A 21527-nucleotide genomic window follows, 5' to 3' on the forward strand; every position below is an offset into this window, starting at 1 on the left:
GGGGGGAAAAAATAAATAAATAAATCTTTAAAAAAAAAACAGGGGAACCACATTCTTCTTTAGAGAAAGCAAAAAACAGCAATTCCAAAGTAAAGGAACAGGACTGCCATCCCAAGAAAATCATACTTAAAAGAAACATTTTAAGAAGTTCTTTAAAAACCATTTTTAATGAATTAAGGAGGTCTAGTGGAAGACCCAGAAAACTCCTATCCTAGTGAATAGTTGTTTTTGCTTTTGCATTCTCTTAGAAGAGCAGGAACTTAGATCAGACAAGTCCATGAGATCCTGCTTCCAGGAACTCCCATTCTACAATCCTTACATGGTCAGTGTTGCCCTCTTCCTTAGGATGTTAAAACGATTTTGCTCAAAATAGGCACATTCAAAAGGCAGAGGAGGGCAAAAGGGTCAAAAGCTGTCATGTCAGCATAATTTCCAAGCTACAGATCCATTCTAGGGGTGAATAAAGGATCATTTCAACAGAACGGTTATGCTAACCACTCTTTTTTTAAGTCTGAATTCCTTAAATAAATACTAGGAATCTTTCTTAAAAACAACGAATAACTTGTCATATCTTCTGATACTTGGGAGAACCTGTTATTGTCCCCAAAATGGGGTCCATTTTTCAAAATTTTCCTTCTTCATTCCTTATTTCAGAACGTTTTCATATCTCTCAGAAACTTGGCTGTTTTTGGATAGCCAGCCCCCGCCCCCCCCGCTCCCACTCCGCCCCACCAATGGTAGAGTAAAAAGTAGTTTATGGCCACATTTATTGCTACTGTCTATAAATTTTTAGATTTCTCCAGCAAGCCTCCTTGGCTTCTTCTTTTCTTATTCACTCTTCTCATGCTCAAAAAATTAAGTATAGAATTTTCCTAAAACATGACACGATCTATTCCTCAATTACAGCCTTTGGTTTAGTTTCTCTGTGCTTCTGAACCCTCAGGAGTGCGTTTCACTCCACATTATTCACACACATTCACATTCACATACATCAGTATTTAGCTCATAATTCAATTTACAGTTTTAAGTTAATATGTTTTCTTTTAACATTTCCTTTTCTCAGATCATTTTGCTCTTTAGTTGATAGAATTCACTTTTAACCCAAATCTTACTGTATTCTCCTACAGAAGTTGCTTTTCTGGAAATCAGTAGTTTCACCGTAACCATAAACGTATCAAACTCCCCATTACAAGAGAATTTGAGCGCCTGCAATGCGCCCAGGGCTGAAAAATACCATGAGTTAAAAAGAAGTTTAATACAGTGCCTGTCTCAAGCTACAGACTGAAGGCACGTATCCAATCAACAATTAGAAAATGAGACAGTATTATAAAAAGTAAAATCCATGCTATCCAGAATCTCTGAAGGACTAAACACTTAAGATAACCGTGCTTTCTAGATAATCAATATATTGCTTGTCCTTTTAAATAACAAAAATTATATTTGGATCATTTTGGATAGAAATCTAAAATATGTTTTTCCAGGGGCTGGCCCGGTGGCATAGCGGTTAAGTTTGCACACTCCTCTTCGGTGGCCCAGGGTTCACCAGTTTGGATCCTGGGCACAGACCTATGCACTGCTCATCAAGCCATGCTGAGGCGGCATCCCACATAAAGCAACTAGAAGGATGTACAACTATGACACAGAACTATCTACCAGGGCTTTGGGGAGAAAAAAGGAAAAAAAAAGGAGGAAGATTGGCAACAGATGCTAGCTCAGGGCCAATCTTCCTCAAAAAACAAACAAACAAAAAATTACAATATGTTTTTCCTACTTGCATTAACAAGCCATATTGAACATAATTTAATCTTTATTTGATGGCTAAGAATCATAATAAACAGAAATTATAGCACAGAGCTATAGTACAATGATGCTTGGGGCCTAACTCAGTGTGGAGGGCTATAGTATACATCTATGATAGTAATCTCAAATTACTGGGGCGGAGGGGAATTATGATAGAATTTAATTACTTTTTCTGTCTCTTATTTTGTCAGTCTGTCACACAGACATATCACACTACTACAAATGCTGTAAGGGAACAGATCCTGTATCGGGAGAGGGACTAATTTTGATAGAGCACCTACTATATGCCAGGTCTGAGATAAACTCTGCAGTGTGTCTAGCAATCGGCCTGGTACAAAGCAGAAGACGGGTAAACATGTGGCAAGTGAATGGCAATAATGTGGGTGCCTGAGCAGGTCCTCTCCCTTATTTATTGTTTGTAATCTGCCATGGCTTGGAAAACAAATACCCAAGCATAGAAGAACACCATTTAAAATCTGTCTGGCATGGTGCTTTGCACATAGCAAGGGCAGCATGGCACAACTGCACGTGCTGAAGCAAACTCAGGATGGCTAATAGTGAACACTTACAACGTGCCAGAAACTGTGGTTAAGTTTCTTACACACATTACCTAAGACAATACCTATAAGGCAAATAATATTATCCCCATTTTACAGATGCAGAAATGGAAGCTCAAAGTGGTTGAGTAATTTGTATAAAGTTAAGCAGCTAGTGAGTGGTGGCAGTGGAATGTGAACCCAGGCAGTCTGATTCCAGAACAAGTGGTCTTAAGCCTAATATTATATTGCCCCTGAATAAATGTACAGTAAATAAGTGAAGGTCAGAAAGACAGGAAGTGTGTAACAACTTTTTTTTTTTAGTAGAAGTCTTCTTTGCTGACTTTCTGATTCTCAGGTATATTCTCAATTGGTGAGGGTTACTTTATGTAAACATTATACTGACAGGCCAAAGCAACAAACTGTGAAAGCTAGGCAGGCAAAGTATGTAAGTCGAAGAGCTAGTGTACACTACAGATGGGTTCCAAAGAAGTAGAAGCCTGAGAGATCTGTGTGTATGTGGGTCATTAGGGAGGGCTTTAAGAAGTTAAGACCTAAGCCCAAGCAGTATAAGAAAAAAGGGATGGGCTGAGAGAGGGGGCGTTTTGTAGCTTAAGCCTGAAGCCTTTGTGGAATTGGGGGGGTGGTCATAAATAGATGACCAGACAAATACACACGTGGTTTGGAACATTTACATCCACTGCAGCTGTAAGCTCCTACTCCTGTCAGCTATACTTGGTCCCTCAAACAGCTGGACAAACGTAGGCTCTAGTTGGCAGTACTAGTGGGGTTAGGATATGGCAGCTAATGCAAAGGCCAGATCTGCAGCTAGGATTCCACAGCTCTCATTAAATAACGCAGGGTCCTTGAGGTGGGGAGTGTGGGCACAAGGGACCTACCCTCTACTATTTCCAAACCTAAAAAGGGAGGACATGCTGACCTAGGGATTATTTAAATGCATGGTCTCATTTGCTCAGAAATCTTTCACAAGGTTGAACCAGAGTCACCTCTAATTAATGACACACCTAGTGTAACTAGTGCCTGCAGATCCTCCCTGCCCCTAGGAGTCCCAGGGATAAGAGACTGGGGCAGCTCTTAGGCCATCTACTGTCTCGACAACAGACACGAGCAAATCAGGAGGAATCAGCTCTCTTATGCAAGGGAATAGAGACACTATCTACGCTTTATGAAAGACTGGAATATTCACATGAGGCCCAAAGTAAAAACAGTGTGCTCAACAAAGATTTCCTAGTCTTGCCTAACCACACGGCAGTTAAATCCTCAGTAAAATTTCAACAGTCTCTGAGTGAGAACACTAAGAGTAACTTGACCTGTACTTGAAGGCGGGAGATACGTGAAGTATCTCACTCCAGCAGGACATGTTGGGGGTTAACATATCTCTGGTGAACCTCCAAATGCTACATCATTCAACTGATTAGAGACAGGCACCTCCAAACTCGTAGAGTCTCTCTCATCTCTCAGACATCAGAAGTGCAGAAATATCAAAGTAATCCAGGTAAGATTCAAAACCCAATTCATGCATTCACAGTACATTTATTGAAGACCTCTGAGTTGTCAGGCACTGATCTAGGGACTGGGAATATAAACAAGAGCAAGACTAAGTCACTCTGAAAGATGGAAGTGCACCCATCCATTATTATTTCCCTTGATCACACCCAACCACTCAAGGCTCCAGGCAGGAAGTTCTTCTAGCGCCCCACTAACACCAAATAAGTCTTCTTTCCCACTTCTGTGCCTCTGACCATGGTGCGCCCACCTGGAACACTCTCACCATACTTCACCTACCCAAATCTTCACATCTTTCAAAGCCAGCTGTATTTTCCCTCCTCCTGGAAGCCCTGATCTCCATCTCATTCCAAAGCGATGTCTCATTTCTCTGAACTACTAACAATGACAGTGAGTACCACTATCAGTTTATTTAGAAATTTATCATCCTCTCATTGATACTTTTATTCAACAAATGCTGAGTACCAACTATGTGACAGCATTGTTCTAGGGGCTGGAGAAATCCCAGCAAACAGTACTGGGTTTTGCCTCCCCAAAAGACCTCCTGGGGAGAGTTCTTCTCTTATACTGCTTTTTAAAATCTTCCTCTATAGACCTGAGTTTGTATTCAGTGCTTAATCTAACAATTTATTAGACCCTTGGGCTTCTTTGGTCCAAGCTCACTTAAATTGAAGTTACATAAACTAATGGGGAACAAAAGCAAACGAAGTCATTTCTACATGAACTTCCACTTCTTAAAAACCTCAAAAGAACAAGGAAGGAAAAGAAAACAGGCTATGAAAGTGCTGCTGAACCAACATATTTTACTCACACTGACAAAGCACCTCCAATCCCCCCTCAGAGTCACACAAAAGTGACCTTTTTTCTCTCAATCCTTACAGCTCCAGATTCAAGCGTTTATTTTAACAACAGACCCTGGAAAAGTTTAAAGCATCCCTCAGTTTCCTAAACAAGTCTTTCTGAAGCTTTATTTCTTGATGAATAACCCCCCTGATGAATCCTGCCTATGTCACTTAACAGACCAATCCAGCGAGGTCCACTACGAGGAACTAGAATTTGAGCTTCAAGCAAAAGAGGGGCTCAAAGAACACTTTGAACGTAATAAATCCAGATACAATTTTAATATAAACACAAGCCAGGTCCTGCAGAGCCTGATGGAAGGTTCCAAGTCCCCAAAAGAAAGAAATCAAGAGAATTTCCTCCAAGAGAGCCGCGAGATTCTGCAAGGCGTGGGAGTTTCTGCAGGAGGTGAGGGAAATTTAAAATACATAAGTATTTTTTGCTCTAAAGTGGCTTGTGAGCTACGACAGCTGGCACCCTATAAAGGGCGAGGGTGAAGCCGGGCTGTGCCATGCGGTGCAGGCTGCCACCTGGGCACTCCCACCATTCTTCGCAGCCGGGTCAGGACGCGAGACGAGGAGAGCCAGGCGCCGCGCGGACCCGCACCAGCGCCCCCGGCTGTGCGGGCCTCCTGCCCTCGCCCCGGGGCACCCCGCAAACCCAGCCCGCCCAGGTCTCAGGAGCCCCGACCTCTCTGGGGACCCAGGAGACGGGCAGAGGAGGTGGGGTCTCCAGGCAGCTGCCCGGCACCGGCACGTTACCCACCTGAGCAGACTGGAGAGGGGATGGCTCGAGGAGCCGAGGCCACCGCCGCCGCCGCTGCCACCCCCGGAGCCGCCCCCGCCGCCGCCGCCGCCCCCGAAGCCTGAGGAGAGCCGCTTCCCGGACAGCAGCTTCTCCACGGCCGGGAGGTGCCCGGTGCGGGCCGCCTCCAGCAGCTCCTGCTCCTTCCCCATCCCCAGGGCCGCCGCCCCCTGGACCTCCTTCCTGGGGCCGCCGCCGAGCCTGCTCGGGCTCCCAAACTTTCCGTCTCCGGGCAACGCACCCCCCAAAGCGGCCAGGGACACCACCCCCCTCCCCCCCGCCTTTTCCCCCACGCGCGCGTCACTTCCGGGATCCGGCGTCACGCGTCACCGCGCCCCCGCGCCCCGCCCCCTTGCCCACCTAGATGGGCGGGGCTCGGCGGGGCGCGGCGGGCGGGCGCAGGTGGCTGTGGTCTGCGCGAAGTGGACCCTGCGGTGAGGAGATAGGCCTCCAGGGGCAAGGGGACTGCGCCGTGTGGGCACCCACTGTACGGGTGGAAGAGGACAAACGGGGCCCACCTGTATGCGCCTCCCGAAGGGCATTCCTTCCCCGAAGGTTTTGGGATCCCACAGGACAGGAAATACGGTAATTCACCCAGGCAGTGTAGAAACAAAGAGAGAAATATGGTAACGCGCACCTACATTTCCAAGTCCATTCTTTCAGCACGCATGAATTAAATATGTAATGGGTGTGGGGACCCAGTGATAACAGAAGTGAGTAAAATACTCCCCTCCGTACCTCAATGAGGGAAGAGAGGAAAAATTTTAAATAGAAATATCCCCACTTCTTCATGCTCCCAATCCCTGACATGGCTCGTTAAAGTGACAAGTTCAAAGGAAAGACCTCCCTCCCAGTAGCATTTGTTTCCTCTTAGTTTTGCTGAGATTAAGCAAACTGACATAAAAAGTCAGATTTGTGAAACTGATCCTGATCTTGAGTACTGGTGAATTGGAAAAATCATTTAATTGAGTAGAAACTATATCTGTTTTGTTTCTGGTAGTAGCACTGTTCCTGGCTCGAAGTAGGCGCTCAGTAGTTGAGGAGTGTATAAATGGATTGGATAAATTCTGTTCAAGATATATGAGTTTTTGGTTTTTTTTAAGGTGCTTGAGGAACAGAAGAGGAATGCTGGCAATTCAGTGTAAACACAGGCCCGCAGTCTCTGTCCAATTGAAACGTATGAGGTTGAGTCCTCGACTGAAAGTTGACCAGGCAGCCGCATCCCACGACAAGGGCGTACAACGGAATTGAGTTTTTCTCGCGTCCCCGAACTTGACTCTGAGGAAAGCGGATTAAGGAAGCAGTTAACTGACATTTTTAGAAAGGCAGAAAGAAAAAAGACGTCCTTCAGTAAACAACAGAGCTCTCCTTTACAAATGCTGGTTTGGCAGGGTGGAAAATCCAAACTGACTTCGATACTCTCAATTTTCCCTCTCCGCACCGCCACCGAATCAGAGTCAAAACGGAGCCCTGAAGTCCTCTACGCGCGCCTCAGAATGACCCCTCCGAGGAGCAGTAGGGGTGATGTCATCGCAGCGCGACAACAGGAAGTAAGCTGGGTGGCTGTGCCGCGCGCGGTCTCGAGCTCCTGAGTCTGACAGCACCGCGATCTCCTCTCCCCTTCTCGCCGCGATGGATAATGCCTGCGAGTCGCTCACGGAAAAAGGTGGAGAGACAGGGGAGTCAGATGAGACTGCCGCTGCTCCCGGGGGGCCCGGGGCTACTGACATCGACGGAATCCCGGAGGAAACTGACGGGGACGGAGATGGGGACTTGAAAGAAGCCGCAGCTGAGGAAGGCGAGGTAAGGAGAGATGTGTTGATGAGGCCGGGGGAGTACTCCGAGATTATGGTACCGGCTGCTCGACCGGCTTCCTGGTTGGTCCCTCCCAAGCTAAGATAACGCGAACTCACCATGACTGCCTCTAGATCTGCAACCGCGGGGGCGCCTGGAGGGAGGAGACAAAACTGTAGTGCTGGTTTGGTTCCAAAAACCCAAGTACTGGGTAAATATTTTTAATCAAAGCAAAATTTTAAATCAATTTAAAATCAAGGGAAAGTTTTAATGCCTTTAGGTGTTACAGCTACTTCTAAGGGAATTTTAAATAGCTTCTTGGTTTTCCTGGTGAGGAAATTGGCATCTGATATCACACTGTGACTAAGTGCAGAGCTAGAACCCAGGATTCCTAGTACCCCTTTCCCCGCAATATGGTTTCTCTTAGATGTTGCTTAAGCCTAACTTCGTCATTGGCTGCAGATTCGTTAAAGGGAGACTTTGAAGGGGTTACTGATTTAGTCACGTTTTTACCCTCTGGGGACATTTAACTGCTACCAGTGACCTGGGTGCTAATGTCCAACGGTCTCTATAGCATAAAAACACCAAATTCATCAGTTGTGCTACCTCAAGAGCTCAGCAGTGTTGCCTAGCTGAGCATCAGTCAGGGGACCGGAATCTCAGCGTTCTCTGGGTTCCATTTCTAGAGATAGAACCTTGGGGTCTTAGACCTATAAGGGACTTAAAGAGATCATGGGGGAGGACATTTGATTAGATGGAAACAGCCATTCAGAGCATAAAGTTGCATCAAAATATATAAAGTAAGAACTTATAGAAAAAGAGAAAAATGTGATGAAACTATTTTAAGAAGGAACCTTTAAAATAGATCTCAAGGGCAGAAAGGATTTGAAGAATAATTAGCTTAGTCCAGTAGAGAGCTCACTACATACAGAAATTTGCACCCAACAGAAGATAAAATTCTTTTTTTGTTGTTGCTTCTGAAATGCTTTTAAAAATTGATCGTATACCAGACCAAAAAAATATATAAATTCTTAAAAGCAGAAATCATAACAGGCCACATCCTGTTTGTAAAGTGCAGTAAACCCAAAATTAATAACAAAAAGCTTCTCCCACCCCCCACTCCTTCCCAAAAACTAATACCCGGACATTTTAAACTGTTTTCTAAATAGCCTTTAGATTAAAGAAATTAACAAAGAGAACATTACATCAAATCCTATGGGATTGGACCAAAACTTTATTTAAAGAAAAATTCATATCCTTATATATTTTTATTAACAAACAGGAGATATTGAAAATAAGCACCCAACGCAAGAAACTAGAAAAAGAAAATAAATCAGAAGAATGTAGGAACAAGGAGTCAATAAGGATAAAAGTAGATATTAATGAATTAGCACTTAAAAAACATAAGAAATGATAAAAGAAAGACCTGATTATTTGAAATGTATATGCACAACATTATGAAATAAGAAAGGGCCAAAGGCACTGATACAGAAACTTTTAAAGTTATAAGAAGGCCGGCCCCATGGCTTAGCGGTTAAGTGCGCGCGCTCTGCTGCTGGCGGCCTGGGTTCAGACCCCAGGCGCGCGCCGTGGTGCCACTTCTCCTGCCATGCTGAGGTCGCGTCCCACATACAGCAACTAGAAGGCTGTGCAACTATGACATACAACTATCTACTGGGGCTTTGGGGGAAAAAAATAATTTAAAAAAAAATAAAGTTATAAGAAAATGTAATGTTCAAGTTTAGGCCAAATAAATTTGAAAATTTAAGAAAAATGGCTCATTTTTAAGGAAAGAAATAAATCACCAAAATTGAAGCACAAAGAGGTTAGAAAACTTGTATAAATCAGTAACTAGAGAAGAAATTGAAAGGGTGTTAAAGGTATACTACCTTCACTCTTACCTACCCTTCATATGCCTGTATGAGTTTAAATGTGAGTTCCTCTTTAAGGAAAGTAGCGGTTAAATCCCATTAATGATGTTTTTTGTATCCTTAGTTCTATATTAAGTTGGAGGGGATGAAGTTTGGATTTTGATTTTTTTGTTGTCATTAAACATCTAGCATGAGCAAAATGATGTTAAATGCTTCTGTGGGGAGAGAGAAATAATAAGAGACAAACCTATCTCCGGAAAGTTTCCAGTCTAGTAATGGGAAATAAATATTTGCATGATACAGTAGAATTGAAATATAGGAAGAAAAAAGCACTACATGTGTGGGAGAAGCTCACTTAAAAGTTCCAAATTCAAGGAAACACTGTTTTGATGAGACAGTGCCTCCTGTTTAATATTCTTTCCACATGGAATCATCAGCAGTAAAGAGGTCTATAGATTTAGAGGCAGAAGAGCTGGCTGGATAAAGAGGACTTTTTGAATCCTCTCAAGAATGAGGTCAGGAGAGTGGGCTCAGGGGGAGAGTGGTGTTCAGGATCCTTGGCATTTTATTGCCCTTGTAAACAGATACTGGAGCTATGATCATAGTTAAACTGGAAAATTGGCTTATTTAGCTGGTTTTCTTTCCACAGCTGGGCTATAAACTTCTTTAGGAGAGATAGTATATCTTATCCTTCATGGTACTGCCTGTGCCTGGAACCAAAAAACTACTGAATAAACGGATTTGTTGTGTTGTAGTGAGAATGATGTCTTCTTACCTTGCCCAAGTCTGGAAGGTAGGCCAAATATATAATAGGATTTCTTTCATCTTCTCAGCTCAAGAGTCAGGACATCTCAGATTTAACAGCTGTTGAAAGGGAAGACTCATCGTTACTTACTCCTGCAGCCAAAAAACTGAAAATAGATGCCAAAGAAAAGAAAGAGAAGAAGCAGAAAGTGGATGAAGATGAGATTCAAAAGATGCAGTAAGTCACTTTCTGATCTTTCCCCATTTCAAGGCTCTAACTTATCCACACAAAGTTAGTAAATTTTTCTTGGCCTTGAAGTTTTTTTTTCTTTTTTAAACTCAAAAGAAAATAAAGCAGTTAACACGTTATGTTACATTATAGAAAATATAAAAAAGTAAAAAGAAAAATACCACCTTACCACCAAGATAAACACTGTTAATATTTTGATGTATATTCTCCAAGATATTTTCTGTTCATATATATCTATAAATAAAATTAAGTTAAAATTTTCAAAGATGTTAAATGCTGTTTGAAACCTGTTTTACACAATATATGTGATGAATATTTTCCATGTCAATAATTATACATCTAGGTCATAATTTTCTTCAAAATGGAAATGGCCTCATTATGTTTTTTGATTGTAAAATAGTATGGGCTCATTGCAAATAATTCAGAGAATACAGATAAATAGAAAAAATAATTACCCATAACCCCACCACCCAGAGTTTACCCAGGGTATATATTTGTATGTACGTTTTCAGATTTTTTTTTAATGTTTGATATGTATAGCTAAATATTTTCATGTTAGTAAATATGCCCATAAATCATCATTTTTAATAGCTACAATGTATTCCATTATGTGGATAAACAATAATTTCACCAATTCCTGTAGCTGTTCTGGGTTTCTTTTCTTTTCTTTTCTTTTCTTTTCTTTTCTTTTTTGAGGAAGATTAGTCCTGAGCTAACATCTGTTGCCAATTCTCCTCTTTTTTTGCTGAGGAAGATTGGCCCTGGGCTAACATCCATGGCCATCTTCCTCTACTTTATATGGGATGCCACCACAGCATGGCTTGACAAGCAGTGCGTAGGTCTGCGCCTGGGATCTGAACCTGCGAACCCCGGGCCGCCAAAGTGGAGCATGTGAACTTAACCACTATGCCACTGGGCCAGCCCCTGTTTTTTTTTTTCTTTTTATATTATGATGAGTATCTTTAAACACATCTTTGCATACTTGTCTATTTACTTCCTAAAATAAACTCCTAGAAGTGAAATTGCTAGTTCAACAGTATGAACATTTTTCAAAGGGTTTTCATACGTATTTCCAAATTCTTCTCCAAAAAGGTTGTTCCACTTACACTCTACCAGCATGTATGAGTATGTGTCTTCCCATCCTCACTAATACCATTCTTTTTCATACTTGTCTATCTGGTTTATGAAAGATGTTATCTTGTTTTAGTTTATCATTTCAATTTCTTTAGTTAATAGTAAAAGTTTTTTCCCTCAATATTTACTGGCCATTGGTATTTTTGTAAATTTTCTGTTCATGTCCTTTGCTCATTTTCTAAAATTGGTATGGCCATCTTTTTATTTATTTTAAAGAATTAATTATGTATTAAGAGTATTAACCCTTTTCCATATATTTTATATATATTTCCCCCTAAATCTGTTAATGTTGAAATCTACTGGATTCTAATTAGTATTTGGGTGGTGAACATGATGTAATCTATGCAGAAATAGAAGTATAATGATGTACACCTGAAATTTATACAAGGTTATAAACCAATGTTACCGCAATAAAAAAATTAATTAAAAAAAAGAAAACTACTGGTTTGAATATAAATTTATATATTAGTAAGTGTAGTAACGTGGCATTATGGGGAGAGAGAGCCTAATGCTGAAAACACAATCTATATATCTGGTATGATACAGTGACCCAACATTGTTTTTTAGGTTTTTGTTCTTAATGGAGTAAGAAAGGAAGTTGAAAAAAGTTTCACTTATTCTCAAATTCCTTTAGGAATAATTTATCTTCGTTCCTAATAAGCACTAAGCCTACTACTATTGACCCCTTGAAAATTTATTTTCTAATTATCTGAGACTTGATTTTATCGATGTAATAATATATCTTAAGCATTCATTCTTGTAAGTGAACTTAATTACCTGAATCTTTGTCTAGAATCCTGGTTTCTTCTTTTTCTGAGGAGCAGCTGAACCGTTATGAAATGTATCGCCGGTCAGCTTTCCCTAAGGCAGCCATTAAAAGGGTAAGGGTGGACTACCACACTTCACTTCCATCAGCTATGAGAACTGAACTAAACTCAAGAGCTATATCCATTGGCATTTTGAAGTGAGGTGTTAGGCAAGTTGGTGGATCATTTAGACGGGAAAATAAAAATAACATGCCCCTCAATAATCTGGCCAATTGCAGTTTTGTATTCCAGGGCTAGGGTCTCAACAAACATAACAGGTCATTATACACCTGAATCCTTGTTTTAATAGTCGAAATTTCAGCATCCAGCCTTTAGTAAATACTTTTTCCTTGCAGAGCTCTTATGGGTACTGTGTTCCAAAGCCAGTCCTTGACTACCTTAATCAGAGTCTTTGTCCTTCTTTCAAGCTGATCCAGTCCATCACTGGCACCTCTGTGTCTCAGAATGTTGTTATTGCTATGTCTGGTATTTCCAAGGTTTTCGTCGGGGAGGTGGTAGAAGAAGGTGAGTGGTGTTTGTATAAATACCAGTTGAACCTGTGGTGGTGTTATTTTCAAGAATATCTATACTGAGGGACTTATTAAGGTACCTGTGGTAGTTTCCATTAACACTACAAGTTGACCAAGGGAGGAGACTTGTATTCAGGAGAGCATGACCATTATTCTTTAAAAGTTTCAATGCTAGGAGGCAAGGAAACATCTAGGAAATCTCCCTTCCTGATTCCTGTCCTTAGCCCAGGGTGATAGAAGCAGACTTTTTATTTTTCTCCAAGGGACTTTGCTCATTTCTGCTGCCAAAAGTAAAGATACAAGAAAAGCAATCACTGGGGCTGACAGTGTGGTATGGTGAGTTTTCCCTGATGTTATGACCCCTGGGAACTGGCCCCCTGTCCATCAAGTAAAGACCCTAGCTGCTGCCCATTGCTAATCTCTACCTGGTGAAATGTTTTATTTTTTTAAGCAGAAGATGTATTTTAAACTGTTGCTATGATAAAGCCTGATATGGGATATTATACTAAAGCTAACATGATATATTTTATAGCATTCTCTTAAGAAGGGCAATGTCTTGGTTTATTTCCTTAGCAAGCTTAAGAAGAGTTAATGAGAATTATAGGACTCAAAGGGCCAGCCCCGTGGCTTAGCGGTTAAGTACTCATGCTCCACTGCTGGCGGCCCGGGTTGGGATCCCGGGCGCGCACCTACGCACCGCTTCTCCGGCCATGCTGAGGCCGCGTCCCACATACGGCAACTAGAAGGATGTGTAGCTATGACAGACAACTATCTACTGGGGCTTTGGGGGAAAAATAAATAAATAAATAAAATTATAAGAATTACAGGACTCAAAAGGATTGTGATTAATAAGCTCTTGTGTGATAATGAAACTCTCTCCTTGTCCTCTGTTTAGCACTGGATGTATGTGAGAAGTGGGGAGAAATGCCACCACTACAACCTAAACATATGAGGGAGGCTGTACGGAGGTTAAAGTCAAAAGGGCAAATCCCCAACTCGAAGCACAAAAAAATCATCTTCTTCTAGACCAAAGCCCAGAAAGGCCTGGTACTGAAGGAAGAAGTACTGGTTCCATACTTCTATTGCATGAGACTTTCTGCACCGGTGCTTTAGTGTCTCAGTCCTCCAAGGATTCCATGATGATTTTAATTCTTTCTCAAAACTCTGATATTCATCGTACCTAGAAGAAGGCATGTAGCCTGTTTCATACTTGCCTTGACTAAATATTGGGACCTCTTAAGGCATTTTGAAGCGTTTAACTGTTTCTTGGCTAGTTGGAAGAAGAAAGGTACATGGGCCCTAAGCATCTTCTAAACAGGGGAGCTGCTTTCAGCAAGAAAACTTTTCCAAGAGAGCTTTGACAGCTTCACATTGAAGCCTGAAGTTGCTAGGACTTCAGTTGTTGCTTACATCTGGTTTTAAGTGGATGAAACAACCAGAAACTTTTGCTTGTGATTCTCTACTGTGAAGGACACAATGACAGCAGGAGGTGGAATAGTTTGTCCTTGTAAACATTTAGATTCTCCTCTGGATTTTGGCGAGTGATCATTAAACTGTTTTCCAACTTGCCATATGTGTATTCATTTTCTGTCTCGCTGGGTGGAATGCGGAGAAGTTCATCATTCTTTTTTGGTATCAGAGTAAAACTTGTCTTGGCTTTTTTGTGAAAATTTGAGCCCTTCCCATTTTCTACTAGAACTATTAAAATTTTATCTCATAAAAGAATACTTAAAGCACTTAAAAACAATGTAAGAGCCCATATATTTCAGAGTCCTATAAACATACCACAACCAATACTGTTTAATGAGTTTAATTTGCTTTTTTCAGGTGGTTCACAGAACCAGTACACTCAAGGTTTGATTAGATATTGCAACATTAAAAGTTCCCAATACTGACCAGTATTCCAGTTCATCGGATACATTCTCATTGTTTTCCTCAAATAGAGGGGAATGGAGTGACCTTTTATTGACAGTGGTTAGCAGGAATAAGGCTACTATATATAATTGGCAATCCCCAAGACTTCCTTCCTCTCTATCATTCAGTGTCATAGGGAGAAGGGTTTTGAAGCTGTTCTCTTTTGAAACTTTCCTGAGCATATCTTAGTAAAGATTCCAGTTCTGTTTAGCACCCTGAGTGGGGGAAACAGCTTGGACTCACAAAGTTGGGCAAATCTGGCTTTTAATATCTTACATTAAAACTCATGGCTTTAAACATGTACTTAGCCAATGGAGAAGACACTTCAGTGGGGCACTCCACAAAGAAATGCTGTAAGACTCAGGCTAAATCTTAACCAAAAACTAATAAACTGGAAAAGAAAATATTCTCTCAGCTCTAATAGGAATTTTTTTAATAGTAATAAAAACTATACCTATTGCAATTTGAGATATTGGATAAGGCTGAAACTTATAAATAACAAGGGAAAAAGTTCATATCCCAAGTCTAGCCACTTAGCAAAGCCTCACAATTTAAGGTTATCCAAGAGTGATTCCCCTTGTGTCTGTTTTAAGAGATAGGGAAGATAATCCCCATTCAACAATAGCTACTATCTATACCTACCCAGAGGTGAATGGGTATATTCCTATTCTAGCAGAAGGGGAAGATCTAGGTGAAGGCCCTAGTCCCTGAAAGGAGAGTACATCACACCAGAATCTCACGAAACATTTAATAATGACTACGGTAAATCACAAGGCACTGACACAGCTTTTGCAGTTCTCAAATAACCAGATGTCATCCTACTAGCTTGTGCAGCAATGTTCAGTTGTTTCCATAGTTTTGTGATGTTACATTAACTGACTTTAGAATTTTAGGCAAGTATTAAATAAAGAAGAAAAAAACCAAACCCTTAGCATAAAAGTTTGGAATGGAAAGTTTCCGTATCACTATGGCAATACTTCAAACTACCTTCTTTCCACCACCCCCCTGAACTAACCTAAGGGGAAACTAATGTAAATGGGTTAAATGGAAGCATTCAAGTTATAGGGTATGTGAGGGGTGGTGTTTATCCCTTGTATATTCCATACACAGGAACCATTCCTTTCAGAACTATGAAAAAGGGTACATAAAGCTTGAGGCCCATGGCAAAATGAGGGTCAAATTAAATATACAGCAAAAAGCAGCCATCATGAGAATAGAACCCACACCTTCTATCTTAAGTCAAAGAAACTAGATTAATTATTCCAGTGAATTGAAAACAGAATTGGAGATTGATAACCATCCCTCAGCTCAGCAAAGAGAGATTTAAACCAGTCCATATGCACTAAAGCATATCTCCAGTAGCGCCATGTAAACAGGAAATCTAGACAATCACAGATGATACATAGTTGTAAATGCTTCACAGCTGAAATGGTGATGTGCATGGTGGAAGCCTTTGAGGGATAGTGTTGCTATCACTCCAGACATTTTCTTGAGGTATTGTTATTTCTTGTTCACAGAGTCTTAGAGCTTCAAGGCAGAAATCATAAGCAGTCCAAAGGCTGACACTACTATTTTTTCCTTTACATTTATCCTGAGGACTACCAACCAGTTCATATTTCTTCATTGTGAAAGTCTTCCTTCCCCCAATGAATAGGAGGATGAAGTTATACAAGATGATTTTTACTAAAATTCCATGGGACAATGACACCTACCACATTTCCTGGGGGAGGATTTCAAGACACAATGGTCAAAGCTGCCACATAAGGGAAGTCAGAAATTCTAGGGCTCCATTTGTCAGATGGACAAGAGTTCCAGAGAACTCAGAAACCTGACTGAGCTCTGGCCATGAACAGGATTAGCCTTGGTGCTTCCTAGATTTCTTTCTATTGCCTCCCACCAAGCAAAAGCTTAAGGTGAAGGTATACCAAGCAATGCCCATTAGACATTTTCTTTGCATGGAGGAATGCCAGACAGATATGGTAGGTGGGGGATGAGAGGAAGGAAAGAGAATCAGAATGTGATTTTAAACCAAATCAGGTCAGCCTAAGATCGAATGATTCTAGTTTCTGGCTACTGGATCTCCCTCCTCCCCCACTCCAAGAACATTAGAAATACCACATTTGAGAGGACCAGTGATCCATTTTGTTGACAATTCTGATTTGAAAGAAGCACTAAGGGGGAGTTAGTGGAAGGATGCAGTTACCCTCTCAGTTGTTTATCACCAAATAGCCCTAGTTTTCTATAATTCCTTTTGAGAGGCCACCATACAAAGATTCCTCTTAAACCTTCTGTACCCATAGTTTCTTCCAGCACCGCCTCTTGGACAGTGAGCTCCATAAGTTTCTGATTTGCTAGAAGTGCTTTCTTTTACCTAAGGCAATGAGGTAGAGTCCTAGAGCTAGTATTTATTCATATTCATATTCACTATATTCATACCTGGTAAATATGTCCTTGCTCTTGACAGGATATTTGATCTAACACTAAACCCTTAGCTTCATCTTTCCAGAATTGGAGCCAACATTGTAAAGATGTGTCCTCATGTGGAAGTACCTCCACTCCCTGATAATTTTTGCTGTTCTCTGGACCTTTCCTCCCTTCGCCATTTATTTTGTAAATAAGGTCACTGGAAGTGCACAGATAACTTAAGTCATTATCTGTTTTCTGTGCTGTCTCCATGTGCCCTTCCTGATGATGCAGTTGGGCTTTTAGCCACACCAGCACATGGACCCCGCCTCCCTGTCAGCAATGCTTAAGTTTCTTTCCTGAGTTCTAACAGAGCTCACCACTTCACTGGTCGCTGATTCTTCCATAAGTGCGTTACTTTACACTTACCTACACTGAACTTCACCTGTCACTTTCCTAAGTATTCACAGCCCGGCTTGTGACCGTTCTGCGGTTTTGCCTTTTTTTCAAATATCTTCTGGTTTACCTTTCACTGCCTGCAAGTAATGACATTTGATTACACTATAATATCCTACTTTCAGGTTATTTATAAAAATCTTAAATAGAGTTAAACCAAGCATCAACCCATAGGAAACTTCCTCTGTTAACATTCTCTTGAGAAAAATGTTTATTCTTAAGTCTCTAAGTTGTTTCCTAAGCATGACAAAAAATTCCCATAATCTCATAGTAACTGGTGTTTTTAAAATTGCCTTAGTGAAGAACCTTGACAAAAATGTTCCTTCTTGAATGCATGTTTCTTTTTATCCTCAAAAAAATAGAATATACACGTCAGGCATGATTTCCCATAAAGGAAATCATTTTATCTTTCCTTCAATAGTTCATGTGTAATTAAGACTTTAGCAACACTACTAAATTACTATTTTACCATCTTGCCAATTCAAGGTGAGTTAACCGATGAATTTCTGTCCAAACAACACAACTTGAAGTATATCACAGAGCTGTAGGGATGAAAGTAGAGTGCTGGGGAAGAATTAGGTAGGAAAGGAAAAGGGGGAAAATAGCTCTTTTATAGGGCAGGGGCAAAACCTCGCTAGGTTGAAGGGTGGTTGCTTTTTTCTTTTATAAGTCAAAATTACATGATTTTAAAAAGCCACAGTGATAGAGGGGGGTGAGAGGCAACAGGTTGAGATGTTTATGTTACAGTTTAAAGCACATTTTCAGCTCCAAACTACCAAGTGCTAAGGAGAGAGTGCTGGTAGAAAGTCATAGTGCTGGGAAAGCACATGTGCGAGAGACCCCAGGGAGATAGGAGATAACCTCTGAGGTGCAACTGTGGAAGAGAGGAAGGTCTCTAGGCGGGCAATAGGGGGCTCAGAATCAAGTTCCCCTATTGATCCCTACCACATCATGCCTTCAACCTAGCTCAGAGTGAATATTTTTTTCTTGATTTAAATTTCAAATAAATTCCATTATTAAAGGGAAAGATGATACAACTGAGCCACTACTGTTGTTTACTTTCTACCACGGCATCACAATGATGAAAGTATAACAGAAAGGAAGCTTAACCTTGAAAAATCTGATTGTAATATCAGCCAAGATGATATGAGCTTGGTTCCCTTCCAAAAAAGGCAGAGTCCAGGTCTCCCTTATTCTTGTGCCTCTCCTGGCTCCTGCCTTGCTGGCTGTTTCTTATTCACTCTACTACCACAGTCAAAGCTCAGGCCAAGGACTTTTCAGGTCTGCTACAGGAAGCTCTGGGACATAGAATCTTTGGTGGCTCTGTGGGTGACTGAGGGAGGTGGGTACTTTGCCTTGTTCACACAGGTTGTGGAGGAAGCAAATGTCTCTGCCATGAAACCAGGCGGTGAAATGGCCCTACAGTAACAAGAAGATTCCACCTAGTGTGCAGAGGGCCAAAAGGCTTTATACAAGCAAGACGTGATGCTTGAGCCACGCACAAAGCTGCCCCCAACTTCCTGGAACATGGTGATGCTTTGCCCTGTCTTCCTTCCAACTTAGAACAGCTAGTAGAAGGAACACTGAGAGGAGTGAGTTGAGCACTCCCCAGTCCCTCTGGCATCCTTAGCAGACTTATTCAACACTGGACGGTGCCTTCTGTCACAGGTGGTGCTATTGCTGGTGATCTCCTCCTCTCTCCTTGGCACAGATGGCTGAGCCACTGCTATCAGAGCTCAAAGAGGGGGTTATATTTCCTAATCTCCTGAAGAAGTTTTTCTTTATCCTGGTTGGCAATGGCCAATGCTTGTTTAGTTTCTATAAGTTCCTTTTGTAGGGTAGGCAGTTCTTTCACCTGAGGAACAATAAGTAATTCATAGTTAATGAATAAGGTAACACACCTTGCAAAAACATCCAATAAGGGAACAAGGAGGAAGAATTCAAGCAGAAAAATCCACGAGTTTGGTCAATGATCAAGAGAACCCAACTAGATCTTTTCTAAGAGCCTAGTCCCCTCTTGAGAGTTCATCCAGGGACAGCAACAGGTGGAATATGTGATCAGCAACCATTCACCTCCAGGTCCTGACTTACATCTCTATTCACCTCTTCTCGAAGCTGCTCCCAGGTGACAGGAACCCAAACCACCCAGCTGTATACAGCACAAGCAACCTTTTCAGCCCTCTGGGTTTTACCAGCTCCTGTGATTACAGCCCCAAAGGGTTTATGGGAAAGGTAATGTTCAGTTAGGTCCTCACCTGCTGTCCAAAAGCCTCCCCTGTGGGCGCCAGAAACACTTGTTCTTTTGGGGGCTGCCTCTTCTCACTTTTAGGTACTTCAGCTGATGGTTTGTCCTGAGCAACAGCTAGAAAAAGAGTAAACGTTCTAAATGACAAACTGCTGCCAACATGTAGATAATTCCTAGTTGTCACATATTGCCTTACAGGAGAAAAAGGGCAGAGAAGCCAGAGGGCTGACAAGCCCAACTCACCGCCTATGTGGAACACACTATCATCACTCCGCTTCAGCACAACATGCTCCACGGCCAGAGTGATGGGGATAGGGCCTGGAGACGTCGGATAGATGGGGGGGACATCATCCTGCAGGAAAGAAAACCACATGATGCCCCCAACCAGCTCAGGGCAATTTAGCTGACAACCCAGGCTTCTACCATTTAGCTTGAAGCACTTTTACGTTATGTTTATTGATATATTCTTGCAAGATGTGAGAGGCATAACGGAGTCTCTCCCATTCTATAGACAGTGAAAATAAGGATCAGATAACCTAGTGGGCTTGAACATAGTCATGCTGCAAGCCAAAGACAAGGCAAGTGCTAGAGACAAGGTCTCCTCATCTGAACCCAGAATTTCCTGTCAGCAACACACATTTATGTACTACTGTAACACTGACCAAGAATGCTAATATGCATTTCCTCACTTGATCCTCACCATGTTTTACAGTGACAAGGGAAGAGGTAAACAACTATCACTGCCAGAATTCCTTGCCTGACAAAGTCTAGGATAAAAACCAAATGTTCTTCTCACCTTTAGGGTGATCCTGGAGTTCAGGAGCTCAATCTGCATGGGAATGACCACCGGGAGCTCCTCATCCTCCAAGAAGGGCCCCAGGCCATTCAGCACCGAAGTGAGCAGCTCAAGATCACAGTCACGAACCACGAAATGCAGGAAGCCATTCTGTGCGGCCAGTGGGGAATGAACAGCTGCACCAGGCCCCACCTCAAAGCGAAGGCCCACAGCTGGCCTGATGTGGTCAGACTTCAAAGTTGAGGGTTCCTGAGAACTTGGACCTTTGAGAAGAAAGACAGAAGGAAAACATATTAATTAATTAACATATGGGGAATGTTCGAAGCACTATACATATATTTATTATTCATAACAACTGTATGCCAAAAGTATTATCATCATTCCCATCTTAGAGATGAAGAAACTAAGGCACAGAGAATAACTTGCCCAAAGTTATGCAACTTGTAAGTAGCAAGGATAGCATTTGAACACAGGCAGCCTGACTGCAAAGACCGTGGGCTTAGCTACTTTGCTAATGCCTCTCACGGCAGAAGGGAGGTTAAGGACCAATAAAAAGGCAGCCTTGCTATGAATCTGAGGCACTGGGCTAACGGCCAAGGCAAAGCTCTTAAAACACAGGACCTCAACTCTGCTAAATTTGAATGTCTCTTCATTTCTCCAAGTCTTGGTCTTCTCACCTCTCTCTGATAAAGCCAAGCAAGATCTATGCTAATCTCCTCAAAACTCCATAAAGAACAATCTCAGGTGTAACCAAGGATATGGAACAACTTGCCTACTCATATAACTGCAAAATGGTACAACCATTTTGGAAAACAAATTGGCATTATCTAGTAAAGTTAAAGTTATACCTACCCTTATGATCTAGAAATTATTTCCTCAGGAATATAACTCTGGAGAAACTCTCCAACATACATACCAGGAGACATGTACAAGGATGTTCAAGGCAACCATATTTGAAATAGCAAAAACACTGGAAACAACTCAAATGCCTGTTCAGAATAGACTGAGGAAGTAAACAGAATATAGTCAGCCCTCTGTATCCATGGGTTCTGCATCCATGGATTCAACCAACTGCAG

The 21527-nt window shown here is 41.7% G+C and overlaps 3 protein-coding genes across 11 annotated transcripts in view; 1 reads left to right on the forward strand and 2 right to left on the reverse strand.

The window, feature by feature from the left end:
* The window catches only part of ANKS1A (ankyrin repeat and sterile alpha motif domain containing 1A), a 183655-nt gene extending 177907 nt beyond the window's left edge, over positions 1-5748 (reverse strand). For 3 of the 6 annotated variants that reach the window (XM_058554559.1, XM_058554556.1, XM_058554553.1), the window contains exon 1: positions 5469-5748. In XM_058554559.1, coding sequence (XP_058410542.1) covers positions 5469-5659 — 191 coding nt within the window. In that variant the 5' untranslated portion in view covers positions 5660-5748. The remainder of the gene's footprint in view (positions 1-5468) is intronic. The other 3 variants (XM_058554558.1, XM_058554557.1, XM_058554554.1) reach the window with 1 other exon arrangement.
* A 201-nt stretch (positions 5749-5949) lies between these two features.
* TAF11 (TATA-box binding protein associated factor 11) lies at positions 5950-14205 on the forward strand. Of its 3 annotated transcripts, XM_058554572.1 has the most exons (7): positions 5950-6092; positions 6611-7310; positions 10006-10154; positions 12094-12181; positions 12535-12631; positions 12900-12972; positions 13532-13630. In XM_058554572.1, exons 2-7 carry the CDS (start codon positions 7140-7142, stop codon positions 13545-13547), a joined length of 594 nt encoding a protein of 197 aa, XP_058410555.1. In that variant the 5' UTR covers positions 5950-6092; positions 6611-7139; the 3' UTR covers positions 13548-13630. The 3 variants fall into 3 exon arrangements, with proteins under 3 accessions (XP_058410555.1, XP_058410553.1, XP_058410554.1); XM_058554570.1 differs by lacking the exon at positions 12900-12972 and having other exon boundaries at positions 5958-6092; positions 13532-14205; XM_058554571.1 differs by lacking the exon at positions 12900-12972 and having other exon boundaries at positions 5958-6092; positions 6963-7310; positions 13532-14205.
* Positions 14206-14430: 225 nt separating this feature from the next.
* Positions 14431-21527, reverse strand: part of BLTP3A (bridge-like lipid transfer protein family member 3A) — a 62066-nt gene continuing 54969 nt past the window's right edge. The window contains exons 18-21 of one of the 2 annotated variants that reach the window (XM_058554561.1): positions 20451-20713; positions 19898-20006; positions 19665-19771; positions 14431-19264 (exon numbers count right to left, since the gene is read on the reverse strand). In XM_058554561.1, coding sequence (XP_058410544.1) covers positions 19139-19264; positions 19665-19771; positions 19898-20006; positions 20451-20713 — 605 coding nt within the window. In that variant the 3' untranslated portion in view covers positions 14431-19138. Of the gene's footprint in view, positions 19265-19664; positions 19772-19897; positions 20007-20450; positions 20714-21527 lie in introns of those variants that run through there. The other variant, XR_009222017.1, reaches the window with a different exon arrangement.

This window comes from Diceros bicornis, chromosome 14 (genome assembly GCF_020826845.1).
Source record: "Diceros bicornis minor isolate mBicDic1 chromosome 14, mDicBic1.mat.cur, whole genome shotgun sequence".
In the NCBI taxonomy this organism is placed as follows: Eukaryota; Metazoa; Chordata; class Mammalia; order Perissodactyla; family Rhinocerotidae; genus Diceros; species Diceros bicornis.